Raw genomic sequence first — 15,785 nt, 5'->3', positions numbered from 1 at the left:
GCATTTACTATGGTTTCAAGAAACGACAAAACTAAACCGTTCATAGCTGGAATATGACCATTGTTAAAAATCGATGAATTGACGGGGTGGGTTAACAAATCTTCAAAATAATGATTCGCCGATTTGGTCATGTATTCTTTTGACTATTAGTTATGGCACACTAAATTTACCTTCATGTGCTTATAATTTTTTGTTGCAAATGTAACAATGATTGTATGAAATAACGAACACTACATAATCAAAACATTTAAACATATAGGTAAACATCCAAAATTTTCAACAAACATGATCAAAACAAATAATAGATCAACAAAGAATTGATTGTATGAATATGAAACCAGCATATTCATTATTCTCGATGTAATTCTTTTTCTTTAATCACTAAGCGATTGCTAGTCAAGACTTGACTTGTAAGATTTTTTTTTCATCGCAAAACCGGAGAAATATGAAAAACGAGATAATGTACATCAGGGAAAAGGAATGTTGTATAATAACAGAAACTTAACAGTCAAAACAAGCGCAGGCATATGCGTCTCAGTTCGTTTTTCTTTACTTTGTTATGTCGAAGACCAAAAACGTGTACGAGCAACATTTTTGAATTTTGTTGAAGATTTTCTTGGCGCCAAAAAGACGTTTACGCTAAAAGATGTTTGTTACCTTGCTAGCAAGCACACGTTCTCGTCTTTCAATGTACCCCAACGGAAACCAACCCGCCTTCCCTTTGCATTCACCTTCAGCCCAGCCATTATTAGAAACCTAAAAACAGAATTAACCACTTGGTTAATAGAAATCGATAAACCGATTTTCCTAAAATACCCCACTTATCTCCAATTCACATAATCACCTTTCTAACAACGACATAATCACCGGTAGACAAACCGAGCTCCGAATCAGACTCGGCCCGAAATGTGTACATCGCCTGAAGAAAAAACGATATTAAAATAAAGAGTATTCATATATTAATGATGTTTTAATAAAATGTTATAAACAATTATAAAATTAATTACCTCTCCTAAAAAGTAGTCCACCTCATCATTTGACCCGTTTGGCATCGGAGAAGTAAAGGCATTATTTACTTCTTCATATGACGGAGGGGGAGGCGTTTCCACTGGTGCAGTAGGAGGAGCTGCTTCGATTCTTTCTCTCTCGGAAACCATCTACACGTCACCCAATAAGCCGTCAGATCAAGAAAATAAGAAAAGATTTGTGTTCACGTGTCAATGTTGCCATAAAGAAAAAAAAAAATTATAGTTTTGTAGTCATTTTAGTACATTAATTATTTAAAAATTTCACAAAGAACAAAAAGTGTTTGCAGGTCATCAAATATCGACATTCTAAAAATTAAAAAAAGAGTAGAAGAATATTGCATACCTCGCCTTCAAGATGATCCAAAATCTCAAGAACCTTTTGGTGGTAGGCACGTTCTGATTCGATCTTATGAAGAAAAAAAACAATTTCAGGTAAAATATCATGAGACGTTATAGTATTATTTTGAGTAAAGTACACAAATGGTCTCTGTGGTTAACCAGAATTTTGGATTTGGTCCCTAGCTTTTCAAAAATACACAAATGGTCCCTGTGGTTTGCACTTTGTAACGCATTTGGTCCCCAGCTAACAAATCTGAAGGTTTCAGCAGGTCCAGACCATGGACTAAATGCGTTAAAAAGTGCAAACCACAGGGACTGTCCATGTACTTTTGGCAAAAGTTGGGAACTAAATGCGTTACAAAGTGCAAACCATTGGGACCATTCGTATATTTTTGGAAAACTAGGGACCAAATCCAAAATTTTGGTCAACCGGAGGGACCATCCATGTACTTTATCATTTAAAAAAAAATCAAAGTGAAGAGCTGTATTGTTTATTCTACCATGGAAATTAACCTCTGTAGCGTCATTTTTTGTTGTTGAGCTTCAACAGCAGCCATTGCTGATGCAGCTTCGCGTCCCAATATCGCCATGTTGGATTTCAGATCTTGTAATTTCGATTCTGCGGCCTCGAGTTTCATAATCATGTCGGGATTCCCCGCCCCTTCTCTAACCCTTGCTTGCCTCTTAGAAACTTCAACGGCCTACCCGGTTTAAGTAAAAATTTCATCATCGTAATTCGTAAAACGATAAATGAAAGAACATAAAGTACAATTGACGGAAAACCTGTGCTTCTGCTTCCTGTCGCATTCTATCATAACGTTGAGCAAGATGCCGAGCGTCTTCGAGTGGTACTCCCATCACCATTGCTCTTAATGGCTCTGCCACCTATGCACAATTTGGTCGTAATTACAAGGATATAAATAAATACATGTGTGTGTTGAAAATATTTAATATACATCCTTTTAAATTCCAATATATCGTATTTATGCTTTCAAAACGCTAATCAGTGAAACATGTCATTAGTATCTGATTTTATGAAAGGACAAATACAAGATTATGACATATAAAAAGAATGTGTATGTATATATATGTGTGTGTGTGTGTGTGTATATATATATATATATATATAGAGAGAGAGAGAGAGAGAGAGAGTTGCGTTCCTTTCAAAACTCTAAATAATTGCAGAACTTTCAAAACTCCTAATAAACAATCATTTTATTTTATATTTAACATTATTTTATCATTTATTATATGTATTATTATGATTACACCCACAAGTTTACGTATATGTAATAACAAATTATATATATGTGTAATAACTAATAATTAATGTACATGTGTAAAAAAGCTAATTCACATATATGTAATTATAAAATTACATATAAAAATGATAAAACTACAAAGCTAATTCACATATATGTAATTATAAAATTACATATAAAAATGATAAAACTACCACTAACATATACGTAATCATAAAAACACATATAATAAATGTAAAAGCACCCTTAAATAATGTTAAATATATAAATAAAATGATTGTTTATTAGGAGTTCTGAAATGAACCCAACCTCCCAGCTATATTATAGTCTTCTCCCAATGATACATTCATTTTTTTCTTCAAATATTATACAAACCTGAGTCCCAAACGATTTAAGAAGGTTTCCTCGTTCTTTCTCCATTTGGGCACGAGCTCTTGAAAAGTTTTTTGCAGCTCTAGATAGTGTACTACCACTAGTGCATGTATTCTCAAAGCCGTATTTTCTACTATCTTCAGACAATTTGGTTCCTGTGTAAAAATAATCATTTATGTAAGTTACAACATCATATCGAGCTAATGATTCAAACAGAGATTGAAAAAAAAAAAGACTTGCCTATTTCAACTTGTTTGGAACCAGTAACAATGTACCCTTCAACACCACGAACAATGTCCCTTTGAAAATGCTGATAGTGACAAAAGATGCAAAGTGTAAGAAAATAAAATAGTTTTTTGATCACAAATGTTAGGAACCATGTTACAAAGTGATATAATTTTCAGCAACCTTTGCAGCACGTGTAGAAATGTAGAGTTTTTCAAGTTTCTGATGAAGTTTAAGTTCCGCCTCATCTGTGACGACGTTATCGGAACCGCCATAGCCCCCACCACCAAATTGCTTGAAAACCGCCTGGAAACAAAATCCTATTTTATTATTTTGATCATGGATGGTGTCATGGTGATGAGAAGGAAAATACTGAGAAGAAATGAAGAATATGTTAATCCTATATGTACAGTCACGCGCATATGGGATTTAATAACGAAGATAACCAATCCATGTGGTATGTGTATGTCAAGTAGAAGTGAGTAATATACAAAGATCTCAAAAACCAGACTGAAACATGCTAGAGCACCAATTGCCACCACCCAAATAATAAAAACACCGCATTTTTAAATTAATATACAACTCCGACTAGTTCCTGAATTATGTTTCAAACTTTCAATAAGTTCTTAATATCATCATAGAAACTATGCGGTTAATACCGGTGATATATCACCGATATATCGGTTAGCGGTCCCCATGTAAAATATCGGTTAGAATATCGGTACCGATAATATCGGCGATATTTGACCGAGTTTCCCGATATCGATACCTTTCTTCTTAGTTCTACCATCCGTCTTTCTTCTTATTGCTGCTATTAGTGTTTTAAGTCTTAATTGTTAAATGTTGGTGTTTTAAGTCTTAATCAGTTCCTAGTTCCTACTTGCTACAATTGTGGTGTTTTGCAAGTTGCAAAAGGTTAATTTGTTAATGGTAGGAGAGTATATTGACTTGTTAGTGTTAAATTGCTATATATATAAATTTTGCATGATATTAAAATTACCGATATCCCACCGTGATAACCAATATCTCAAATATCGGTCCTTGACCGATATCCGATTTTTTTCCGCATTAACTGCATAGCATAGAAATCACGCTGCATAGCGGTTGTCCACACTATTTGTTAGAACCATGAATAGCTGACTATGCAAGATAAATCCTTTGCCCCCATAATATAATTAGAGGAGATAATACTGCTAAGAAAAGTTACAAATTTACAATATTTTCATGAGCAGGAGACATTTAAGCTTTTAATGATATATAACTTGCTAGACAAATATCGAGTTCGAAGTGTTAGATTGCACAATACATTTGTAACCCGCATACTTTTTGTATAATAACTCTTTTGGAATAAATCTCTTTCGACAGTTTAAGCTTCAAGGAACCACCATTCTCTTTTGAAACTCCATTCCTGCTAAACCTATACTTCTTTTTGGCATCACATGCACACACCGTTCAAGGAAAAATATGCTATAATGTACAGGAACCTCCTCCTACATCATCTTGACTATTCAAAATTATTTAATAGGAACCTAAAAATTTTCTTAACTGAAGATTACATATAAGCCTCACAACTGAAGATGACATATCGATCGCCTTGTAATATTTTAGTCCTTCAAATAATCAACTATTACAATCTCCTAGCCTCATGAAAAAACAATCAACTTTGGGGCTTTGGGCATGAAAAAATAATCTTTTTACCCCTCCACCTAGTCTCCTGAAGGCATGCCACCTGTACCCTACGCTTTCTAAGCACATCTATAGCTTACTAGGTACCCTCCACCTTTCGACAAGGTAGTCGAAGTAGCCTAACATAAGACCATACGTAGTACTAGTGGTTATGGTGAATAATGCCCCACCCTTGGGCGTTGTTCGCCACGTGTCGTCCTAGTCAGCCAATGGGCGTTTTGAAGAAAAAGGCGTAGTGGGATAATGCCCCCCACCCTTGGGCGTTGTTCGACACGTGGCACTCCCATAATTACCCAATTATTATTTTTTCTAATTATTAAAACAAATAATATTCAATTAAAACAGTGATATCTATCTTGGGCGTGGAAAATACAACACCAAAAGCAGATTTTGTCAAAAAAAAACGCCCCGGGGAGGGGGGGGAGTCTGGGCGTGTTTGGGCATTTTCGAGCAAACAAAGCCCCAAAATGGAGCCACTACGCACGGTCTAAGGACGGATGTTTGATTCGATAACACTATAATTTAGCACTTTTGGTATTCTGAAAAAAAAGAGATTTGTAATATTTAGGTTTTGCGGACTAGCCATCATTTCTCCTAACTTACAATTCATATGTAGTTATTTTCAATCCTCAACTGGCAAATATTGTATGAATTCAAACTATTTCTTACGAGAAATGTATGTACCGGAAGCACCCTAACATAAGGATGGATGCACTATTCAATAACTATGATTCAACACTCTTGTTGTTCTTAAAGGAAGCTATTTCTGAAAGTCAAAATAACACTAATCACTATGTATACATCAAATTTCCTTAAACATCCATATACATTCAAAAACAACTATATCACATCTTCAGAAATCATACAACAATGAAACATAACAAAAATCATATTTCACAAATTCCTCCACAGATCCTTACCGAACAAACTATTACAAACAAAATCAACAACGGTCTAAAACAGTTTCACAACAAGGATAAAAACCGAAATCAAACAAATTATATCCATACCTGTTGTTGTCTAGCAACCTGTTCTCGAAGCTTCGTCGCCTGTTTCCTGATCGCTTCCATTATTAACCGGATGAAACGATTACAAAATCGACAGATTATGTATTTAATCGGACTGTGATTCGCCGGAGATTTGTTCCGACGAACAGATCCAGTTTTTTTTGGTTGTGAAAATGAATTGGTTTGTTTTATAACCGTTAGAAATGAAGTTAAATTACAATAACCGTCGGTTAAGAGGAAGCTTCAGTGGCAGATGATGTTCTTGTTTGTTTGAAGCTTCTTCTGCTTCTTCAATGGCGAATGCGTTGGATTGAATGACGTGTTGGCTAAGTCTTTGTTGGGAATTTTGCATTGGGAATTTTTGCATCTATATACAAATCTAGGGTTTCTACAGGATTTTTCAAGTTTCGATGTTAGATGGAGTTTATTTATTTTGATTTTTTATAAGTATCATTTAAGTTGGGTTTAGACTATGTTAGGGGCTATTTGTCTATTTGTTTACCTCTTAGCGAGGCTTTTAATGGTTTAGACCTCTTACTGGTTCAGCATTTAAGTGTTCAGACTGTTTGTTTTGCAAATAAATGTCTGAATGGTTAAGTATTATACTGAGTCTGAATGGTTAAAATCTCTAATCTAAATTGATCAGATATTTGTCTCTGAATAGCATTATACTGGTTCTTAATGATTCAGACCTCTTACTGATTTGACCTTTAATGATTCAGACCTCTTACAGGTTCAGCACTTAACCATTCAGAAGTTGCCAAACAGCCCGTAATGTTTTTTAGGGGGCATTTTTTAACACAATAGCATTAATGTTTATTTTTAACTACACGTAGACACCACATCACTCACTTGACCCTCTTTCACTTCACCTCACACTAAGAAAATGGTTTAACCCCCATTAACGTCCCTTAAATTAATTAAAACACATACATACATACATACAGGTTGAGGTTCCTGTAAAAAAAAGGGTTTTTTTTGTGAAAAAAAAGTAAGAAAGAATCTACGCCATTAGATCTTTGATCTAATAGTTGAGATCATAATGGCAAAATTGTAAATAATGTTTACTATTAAACATATTAATTTTCTAGATTAAGGGTATATATAGGTAAATTTAACATTTTTAAATTAAGAAACTAACATTGATGCACATGTAATTTCCTCTCGTCTTTTTTAAACGTCAATAACTTTTTATACGTAACTTTTAAAAAAAAATTACACCATAATAACGAGCGTTTTTTATCTTTAGTATGAGTACCATATTGCTATACTTATATAGAGTAAAAAATATGTTTTGATCAGATGTTTAGTCCATGAATGGTGTTATATACTTACTGAATGGTGTTATATACTTGCTGAATGGTGTTATATACTTACTGAATGGTGTTATATACTTACTGAACGGTGTTATATACTTGCTGAATGGTGTTATATACTTGCTGAACGGTGTTATATACTTGCTGAACGGTGTTATATACTTGCTGAATGGTGTTATATACTTGTTGAATGGTGTTTATAGAAATCTTTTAAAAAATTCTAGTTCCTATAATTAAGGTGGCGGTTATGGAAAGTTTTTAATTAATTGAATTAATGATAAAATTACTTGTTTACTCTTTTGAATTAATTTAGATTTAGGACACATGTCGTCTCCACAATATTTCTCACCTTTCTCACACTTTTAACCTTTTTTTACAATAACCTTACCTCATACATAAATAAATACATACATACATACATACATACATACATACATACATATATACATACATACATACATACATACATACATACATACATACATACATACATACATACATACATACATACATACATACATACATACATACATACATACATACATACATACATACATACATACATACATACATACATACATACATACATACATACATACATACATACATACATACATACATACATACATATAGCATGTTGTGTATGTGTGCAAATTTTCCAATACTTGATTCCCTTCCCCTATCTCCTAGTTAACATCTTAACATGTGGAGCTTTTAGTGCCCCTTAACACCCTCCAAGAGCGGTATGACAAGTGTTAACAGATGCCAACTAGGATTAACACCTATTGGTGTTACAGTATACCAGGCGGCCTAACAGTTAACGTCTTTTAATGCCCTTTCAATTACTATTTTCCATTTTTCTACCTTATTTGACGTTCTACTAGAGACGGGGTGTCTCTTCATTCTCTTAGGTAGTGTTTGGTATGCAGGAATAAGAGGTGGAATGGAATGGATGATTACGAGGTAATGAAGAAAATGGTGTTTGGTTGGTCAATGGAATGGAATCACCCATTCCAAAATGCATTCCATTCCCTCAAAATCATTCCTTCCATCCCCCATGTTTTTTTTCCATTCCATCCCCCCTTTTTTTTTGAATCCCTCTTGCACCATTCATCAAAACACCACAACCCACCACTTTCGCCACAACCCACCACCACCACCCACCACCAACGCCATCGCCGCCACCCGCCACCACCTCACCCCGACGGCCACCGCCGCCGCCGCCACCCACTCGCCACCGTTATCACCCAACGACACTTGCCGCCGCCCGCCACCACCATCGTCGACGCCACCACCACCGCCACCCGCCGCCGCCGCCACCAACCACCACCTCTACTGCCACCCACCACCAACGGCCACCTTGCCACCACCACCACTCGTCGTCGTCACCGCACCGCCACTCGCCGCCACCACCACCACCTATCGTCGCCGTCGACACCCACCACCGCCACCTATACCCACCCATAATCACTACCACCGACCACCACCACCACTCACCGCTGATTTTATTACTCCGTTTTTTCTTGCCTACCGAACAATACACAATAATAACTCATTCCATTCACACATGGTAACCAAACAAGACATGGAATGGTGATGATCTATTGCATTCCCTCGTCCATTCCATTACCTCGTCCATTCCATTCCTTCGTCCATTCCATTATCTCATACCAAACAGACCCTTATAATGCTTCTATAATGTCCATTACGCATGATCTTATATATATTAATTAATTAAATATGTTTATTGAAAAATCTTTATATGGTGATGTATACCTTAAAAGTATGTTGATATAAAATTATCTGTATCATCTAACAATTTACTACACAACTATAGATATATAGATTACTATAAATAATTTTTGTGAGTATTAACATTTTAAGGCTTTTCTGTGTATACATAATCATTGTCAACAATAAATTCACGCCATTGTCAACAATAAATTACATGCCATCATATAATAATTTTATATATTTAATATTTCTTAAAGTTGGTAGAGATCATGTTATAATTTCTTACTAAAAAGTAATTTATCAAATATACTTTTGGTTTTGGATTAAAAGTAAAAAATCAATTGTTATTTTTTAAACTCTCTAAGTATTAAGTACACCACCTATATGTATAAAAGTGTTGCTAATTTATAGTTGAGAAGGGGAAAAATTTCCGTTGAGAAGGGGAAAATAAAGTGGGGAAAAAAAAGACAAAAAGAAGGCTCGAACCTGCGTCTTTTATTAAGACCACCCGTAGTGGCCAACATTTTGGCGTTTTTCCCCCTCAGACACGCCCCAAAACGCCTGGTCCCCTCCCCCTCCGGCGTTTTCCTGCGTTATTTAGCAAAAAAGCCCCCCAAGCGTGATTTGAAACACGCTGAAACGTCATTTGTTTACCCAATAGGACCTTGCCACGTGTGTATAATTAGTTTTAATTAAAAAAACAAAAGAAATAATATTTGTGTGTGTATAATTAGATTTTGGCAAAGATTTTTTTTTAAGGTTTAAGTTGCAGGTTGTTGTGAGTGACATAGGAAGAAGAAGGTGATTTTGCATTTCAGTCCCTGCACCTTGATTGTATTTTAAAAAAAGGATTTAAACTTCAAAACCTTTAATATTTCAAGTTTTAAAAATGTTATATCAGTCCCTAAAGTTTGTTTATTAAATGTCTGATTTGGATCTTTTATAAAACCAAAAATTTTGCAATGTAATTTTTTTGTTACTTTTTTCTGGTTTTTTTTTTTTTTTGTTTCTAGTATTGTATTTTTTTAATTTAATGAAGTATTTTAAGTTTTTAATTAAAAAAAACAATTGTGTAATGATTGGAAGGGGCGTTATTGGGCATTATTCCCACTACGCCACTTTTGCAATAACGTCCAACTAGCTTAATTAGGCCTTTGGAGTGCCTAGGAATGTCTATCCGGCTTTACAGTGCGCGAATGGGGATTTGCGGGAAATCTGCTGAACGTTAAACGGTAATGAACTGACACCGGACGAAATACTGAAAACACCGAAAAATACGAATTTTATACGTATATTTTATTAATATGAATTTGGTTTTGCGAATTTATCGTGCTTTCGAACGTCACAAAATGCAAACGTGAACGAAAAACGCGACCATAGGAACGCACCGACAACAAAACGGAAGCATCGAACTCGTGTATTACCTTCAAAACTAAAATATTATGATATATTTGCATTGTAATAGAATTTTAACACCTGAAGTCAAAATTGGATTGAAAAAAACGATTAAAAACGACAAACGAAGCATTTTACGCGATTTAACGCAACAGACGAATGAACGCGACAAACAGCGACTACCAACACTATTTACGTATTACTGACCATAAAATAATGTTTTACAACGTTCCATGGGGTTCGGGTTCAAAAAAGGGTCTCGTAGGAGCATGTGGGTCGTTCAAAACACACGAAGTGGGCTTGTGGGTCTTGGGCACAAACCCACAAACCCTAACTATATAAACCCATACCAAACCTTATCCTTCCCATTTGAACCTTATCCTCAAAAAACACACACACCTACTTCCTCTCTCTCTCTCCGGCCGAGCTCCGGCCGGCGAAGCCGGCGGAGCCGGCAAAGATGACTATTCCGGCGACGATAATGGCGGCGCCGCCGCAATGAGAGGCGGCGATAGTGGATTTCCGGTGGAACCAGAGTGTACCCTACTAAATCCTACCCTCTGAATTCATTTCCGGGCAACATTTTACCATACGAGCGACGTATGTTGCGATTTTAGCTCCGGCAGTCCGACGACGGCCTTTTTCCGGTAAGCTCTAGTCCCATTTTTCTCTTTTCTTTTTAGATCCAATTCGATATACGTTCTTTCGGCCTGTTTGGTTGTCATTTCAGGTATGGTGAGGTGTTGGGAGGGACGACAGCCGAGAGGGTGGTGGTTGTAATGGAACGACGTAGGCCGGCTGGCCGGTGGTGGCAGCAGCGGTGGCTTCGTAGTGGTTAATGGTAGTCGTGACAAGGGTGGTGGCCGACGAAGGCGATGGCCGACGACGGCGATGAGGGATTTGGGTTCGGGTCAACAATGTTCCAGTTTATGTTCGGGTTTCAGGTCAAGTTGCGGGTTCGGGTCAAACCCAGTAAACACCGGGTCAAACCCAGTCAAACCTGGTCAAACAGTCAACCAGGTCAACTTTGGTAATCACGGGTCGACTCGGTTCAACTTGGATCGACCCGGTCAACTCAGTCAACACGGTCATCCGGTCAACTCAGTCAACCCAGTCAACGAAACGACACAAGGATTGGTAAAAGATGAAACGACACTCACTCTATTATATTGTTTATATGTTTATTTCTCTTTTTACGTGAATCGATCTCGAACCGACACGACTAGTAAATTTAGCAAACTTGTGCATTTCATTTATTAAAATTTGCGTATGTTAAATTAAAAATTGAACTGACATCGTGTAACACCCCGAAAACGGGTTTGGTAATCAAACCACGCTAATACTAAAAGACGGGTAAAGTATCGTTAGTGGTAAAATTAACCCGGAAAATATTAGGATTTATATAACTAAACCTAATATTTAAATAAAAGTTGTATAAAGGTTTTTGAGGAAATAAAGTTTATAGAAGGCCCGAGCTAACGGGACTTAAAATAAACTAAGTCATAAATTTCTCGAACCCATTAAGTTAACTAGGAATGTTTAACCTAGTTAATAAATGGGAATATTGTTAGAAATAAGTAGGTTGTGGCCTACTTAATAACTAACCAAACATAAGGGGCCAAAGTTAGATAACTTGAAAGTTAAATTATAAAAAGAAAACTTAAAAATAAAACACACATTTGGTGTGTTCTGGGTGTTCTATTTGAACCCAGGAAGCTCCCCAAGAGCCAAAACCCTAAAGTTCAACTAAATCTCAAATTAAAGGTAACGAAGTCCAAATTCACAATTAAACGTGAATTAATGATCACTCAAGCTAGGGGATCATAAGGTATGTAAAATTTTGATGATTTGTGAAGTTGTGAAATTTGAATAAACATCATAATCGCGTATTATGAATGAATTATTGAAGCTATGGCTGAATTATGATGTATAATTGCTTAAGAACAAAATCTTAAGTGAAAAATTATACATATGATGCTATGAATTGAATGATTAGATTTTTTTTCCACACTAGGATATGTGGGTTTTAATCATATGATGAAATTGATGATGTAATTGTGTTTAGAATCATCATATTTAACAGTAATGAGGAAATACTTGAACAAATTGTGTGTTTGAGTATATAATCATACTTACTATGAAATGAGTTTAGTATGATATGATAAAAATTGATGATATGTTCATGTTCAATGATGTCTAATATCATTGTGTATTAATTCGGTAAATTATGATTACAAGAACTTGGTTAATAAGTTATTAAAACGGTAACATATGAATAATGCTTATCGGATAATTGACCGAGTAATTGAACGAGTAGTTGAGCTGCCTCGTGTAATTATTTACGTTAATAGGTAGTTGACTTTTAAAAAGTCGAACTAACCTTTGATATGATTGAATGATAATTTCGACATAAAAATCGTAGGATGGAATAGTCGTGAATGATTATGACTAATCTAACCATCTTACAAATTACAATGATAGTTAGACGCTTGACAAGCTAGGTGAAAGCTTGGGAAGGAAGCGGGTCAAACGAATCAAGAATGAAGAAAAAGCATAATCAGGATGCAAGGTAAGTAAAGCTTACACTCTTGTTAATTCATAGAATATATCTTGTTGTATTGATTACGGATAAGATGAATAAACATTTGAAAAGTGATGTTCCTACGTGTAGTCGTACGGAACAAGATAAGCGAAAATGATAAGGAACCATAACAATGGTTAAAAAGGAGTAAATTGAGTATTCGGTCATATAATGACGAATAGAATAAGAACTTTCAATGATTACCTTAAATGGTAAGCTAAAATAAATAATAAGGACAGAACGGTAAATGGTCACGCGTTGACAATATCCGTTAGTTTTGAAAGACACTTTATGACGTAAGTCATAATGGGTCAAAGCATTAAGAAATAGTTTATAAATAAATTGACCGTACGTTGTAAACCGTAGCGAGTAATGTAGACGAGATGGTAATAAATCTCATCTCACAAAGATAAACGGTCCCTTAGACCAAACGGGTTAAATGGTGAAGATATCACCATTTGAAAATATCGACTAATGAATATTGTCGAGTCTTATGTTCATAGGTGAAGGGGTAAGGTCCCAAAAACCTTGCACAGGTGTTCAGGACCATACCACAACTTCATCACCAATGAACTTCTTCCAAGGAACCTCGTGTGGCAGCGCACTGGTTCTAAAGAGGGGAGTTTAAAAGAAAGCAGCTTTTAACATCCGCGCACCAAGATAGAGATAATCTATCATTACGCGAGCTCTCATGCAATAAATAGGATGGAATCCTACCTGCATCTCCGCACAAATGCCATTCAGACTTGTACAAAAATAACCTTCCTATCATAACAGAATTAGCATGAGGAAGGGCCACATAGGATTACAACTGTAATCCTTCTAGAAGGCTTTATCGTGCATAACCATTCGGTTATAACCGAATGGCCACGTGGCATCATCCTAGGCACTCCTCAAAGTCACGATGATGGCACGAAATTGAAGGAAGATCCACACTTGCCCACATTCCACGTGGCATCACCCCAGCCATCGATCATGACCACGATCCGTGTGCACACACACCCGTTAGTGATTAACGGTGGGGAAAATAACCGCTTGCAAAAATTACTTTCCGTTAAGTTCTCCGTAAACAAACTTTCCCGCCCAAACTTCGGCTATAAATAAAGGATAATTTAGGTACAATTCCTCAAGTTATTCTCACTTTACTTTACTAATACTTCTTCTTCAACATCAAAACCTGTACTTATTCTCATGCAAGAGGGTGGTCACGGAGAGAACCCCCATTCTCCCCTTGGCGAGTCTAACGGTTGTTTGTTTTGCAGTTAGTATTCGAGGAAGAAGATCATTCACCCCCGAATCAAACGAAAAGACCTAACCCTTTTATGCAGATTCAAACCCCCTGTTTCAATTGATTCCGGTCGACTAAACCAGTGTTTCTTCATTGGCGCCCACCGATTTCTCAGTTTTTATTCACATCTTCTCGTTTTGATTCATTTCTCTTCATTCTCTGTTTTTCATGGCAGAGAATTCGTCGATTCACCCATCAAGTCCTTGATCCGAAAACAAGGGTAATCCAAAACCGAGTTATTCAGATCGACGGAATCATGGGAAAAACAGTTAACAGCAGAAATTATTTTAAGGGAGCGAGCTCCAATATGCAGTCAGGAGCTCAAAATCGCACAGATCTACTCCCGGAGGAAACTCCAGAGTACTGGTTCACTAGGTACTATAACACCATGACCAATTTTTTACACTAAATTCCAGATCTGAGTCGTTGCATAACAGATCTAATGATCAAGAAGAGTACGTGTTCAAAAGAAGATGTGACACCACAACGTTGGACCCATAATCAACACAACAGTGGGACATCCAACTTAGTAGCCAAGGATATCCAGAACCATTTAAATATATACAAAATTCAAAAGGCAACGACCATCAGGAAACCAAGGTGCCACAGATAAGTATGGTACAAGGAGGACCTTCACAAAGGCCACACAAACAGAACCACAATCAGCACTAGCGAGAGCAACAAGTAGTCTTCCCTGTCGTTCCAGGAGGTCCTCAAGAAGAACGCCCGGTAATCATCACTGGTATCTTTGGCCATTATCATATTGATTATATGTTTATAGATCCAGGAAGTTCCATGGATATAATTTACGAGCAATGTTTTAAGCAACTGGACCCAGAGGATAAGGCACGCTGAAAACCGGTTGATTTCCCTCTCACTGGTTTCTGCAACGAAGCTGTCTTTCCGCTGGGTCAAATCGTTTTTCCTGTAACCCTCTCAGACGGTGAGCACTCGTGTACTGTCACAGTCAATTTTATGGTCATGCCAGCAACATCGCATCATGATGTATTACTAGGGAGACGATCTCAGAGAGAGTTCAGCACGATTACCTCCATACCACATGCCGCTTGTGGTTTTCCGACGGAAACCGGGGTAGCAATTTTGTATTCCAGCAAAGAAGTGATGTATGTGGACGACGAGCCACCGGCAAAAGTCACCAAACCTTCACCATCAAACGAACCAGAAAAATGGGCCCTCAAAGAGGAATATCCTGAACAAACCATTTTGTTAGGACACGCCATCTCACCGGCAATTCGTATAAAGTTAAAAGAACTCCTATCTAACAACATGGATATCTTCACCTGGTCCCCGGCGGACATGACTGGAGTACCAAGAGACATAGCACAACACTGCTTAAATATCCGACCTTCTGCGGAACCAATCGCACAAGGAAGGCGCAGTCTCAGTGTAGAAAAAGTAGACGCAATGAATGAACAAGTAACCGAATTACTTCACGCTGGGATCTTGCGCGAAGTACAATATCAATCCTGGGTAGTCAACCCAATAATGGTGCAGAAGCACAACGGCGGGTGGCGCCTGTGTGTCGATTTCA

At 36.8% G+C, this 15,785-nt stretch overlaps 1 protein-coding gene across 1 annotated transcript; it reads right to left on the bottom strand.

Annotated features, from left to right (window-relative positions):
- Window positions 1-286: 286 nt before the first annotated feature.
- Window positions 287-6,322, bottom strand: LOC110912999 (SH3 domain-containing protein 2). Its single transcript, XM_022157856.2, has 10 exons — window positions 5,923-6,322; window positions 3,410-3,532; window positions 3,242-3,311; window positions 3,005-3,156; window positions 2,151-2,252; window positions 1,868-2,068; window positions 1,372-1,434; window positions 1,008-1,157; window positions 845-919; window positions 287-756 (listed from the first exon to the last, which is right to left on the bottom strand). Exons 1-10 carry the CDS (start codon window positions 5,980-5,982, stop codon window positions 640-642), a joined length of 1,113 nt encoding a protein of 370 aa, XP_022013548.1. The 5' UTR covers window positions 5,983-6,322; the 3' UTR covers window positions 287-639.
- Window positions 6,323-15,785: the final 9,463 nt, after the last annotated feature.

This window comes from Helianthus annuus, chromosome 17, assembly GCF_002127325.2.
Source record: "Helianthus annuus cultivar XRQ/B chromosome 17, HanXRQr2.0-SUNRISE, whole genome shotgun sequence".
In the NCBI taxonomy this organism is placed as follows: domain Eukaryota; kingdom Viridiplantae; phylum Streptophyta; class Magnoliopsida; order Asterales; family Asteraceae; genus Helianthus; species Helianthus annuus.
Note: the sequence above shows the minus strand (reverse complement) of the source record. Positions and strands in the feature narration are given on the sequence as shown.

Excerpts from the sequence above, each read along its gene's own strand:
- LOC110912999 (XM_022157856.2), bottom strand. The coding sequence starts at position 5,982 with ATGGAAGCGATCAGGAAACAGGCGACGAAGCTTCGAGAACAGGTTGCT. Across the intron at positions 2,253-3,004 it reads TTAAATCGTTTGGGACTCAG|GTGGCAGAGCCATTAAGAGC; the intron begins GTTTGTATAATA and ends AATTGTGCATAG. Across the intron at positions 1,435-1,867 it reads TACAGAGGTTAATTTCCATG|ATCGAATCAGAACGTGCCTA; the intron begins GTAGAATAAACA and ends TTTCTTCATAAG.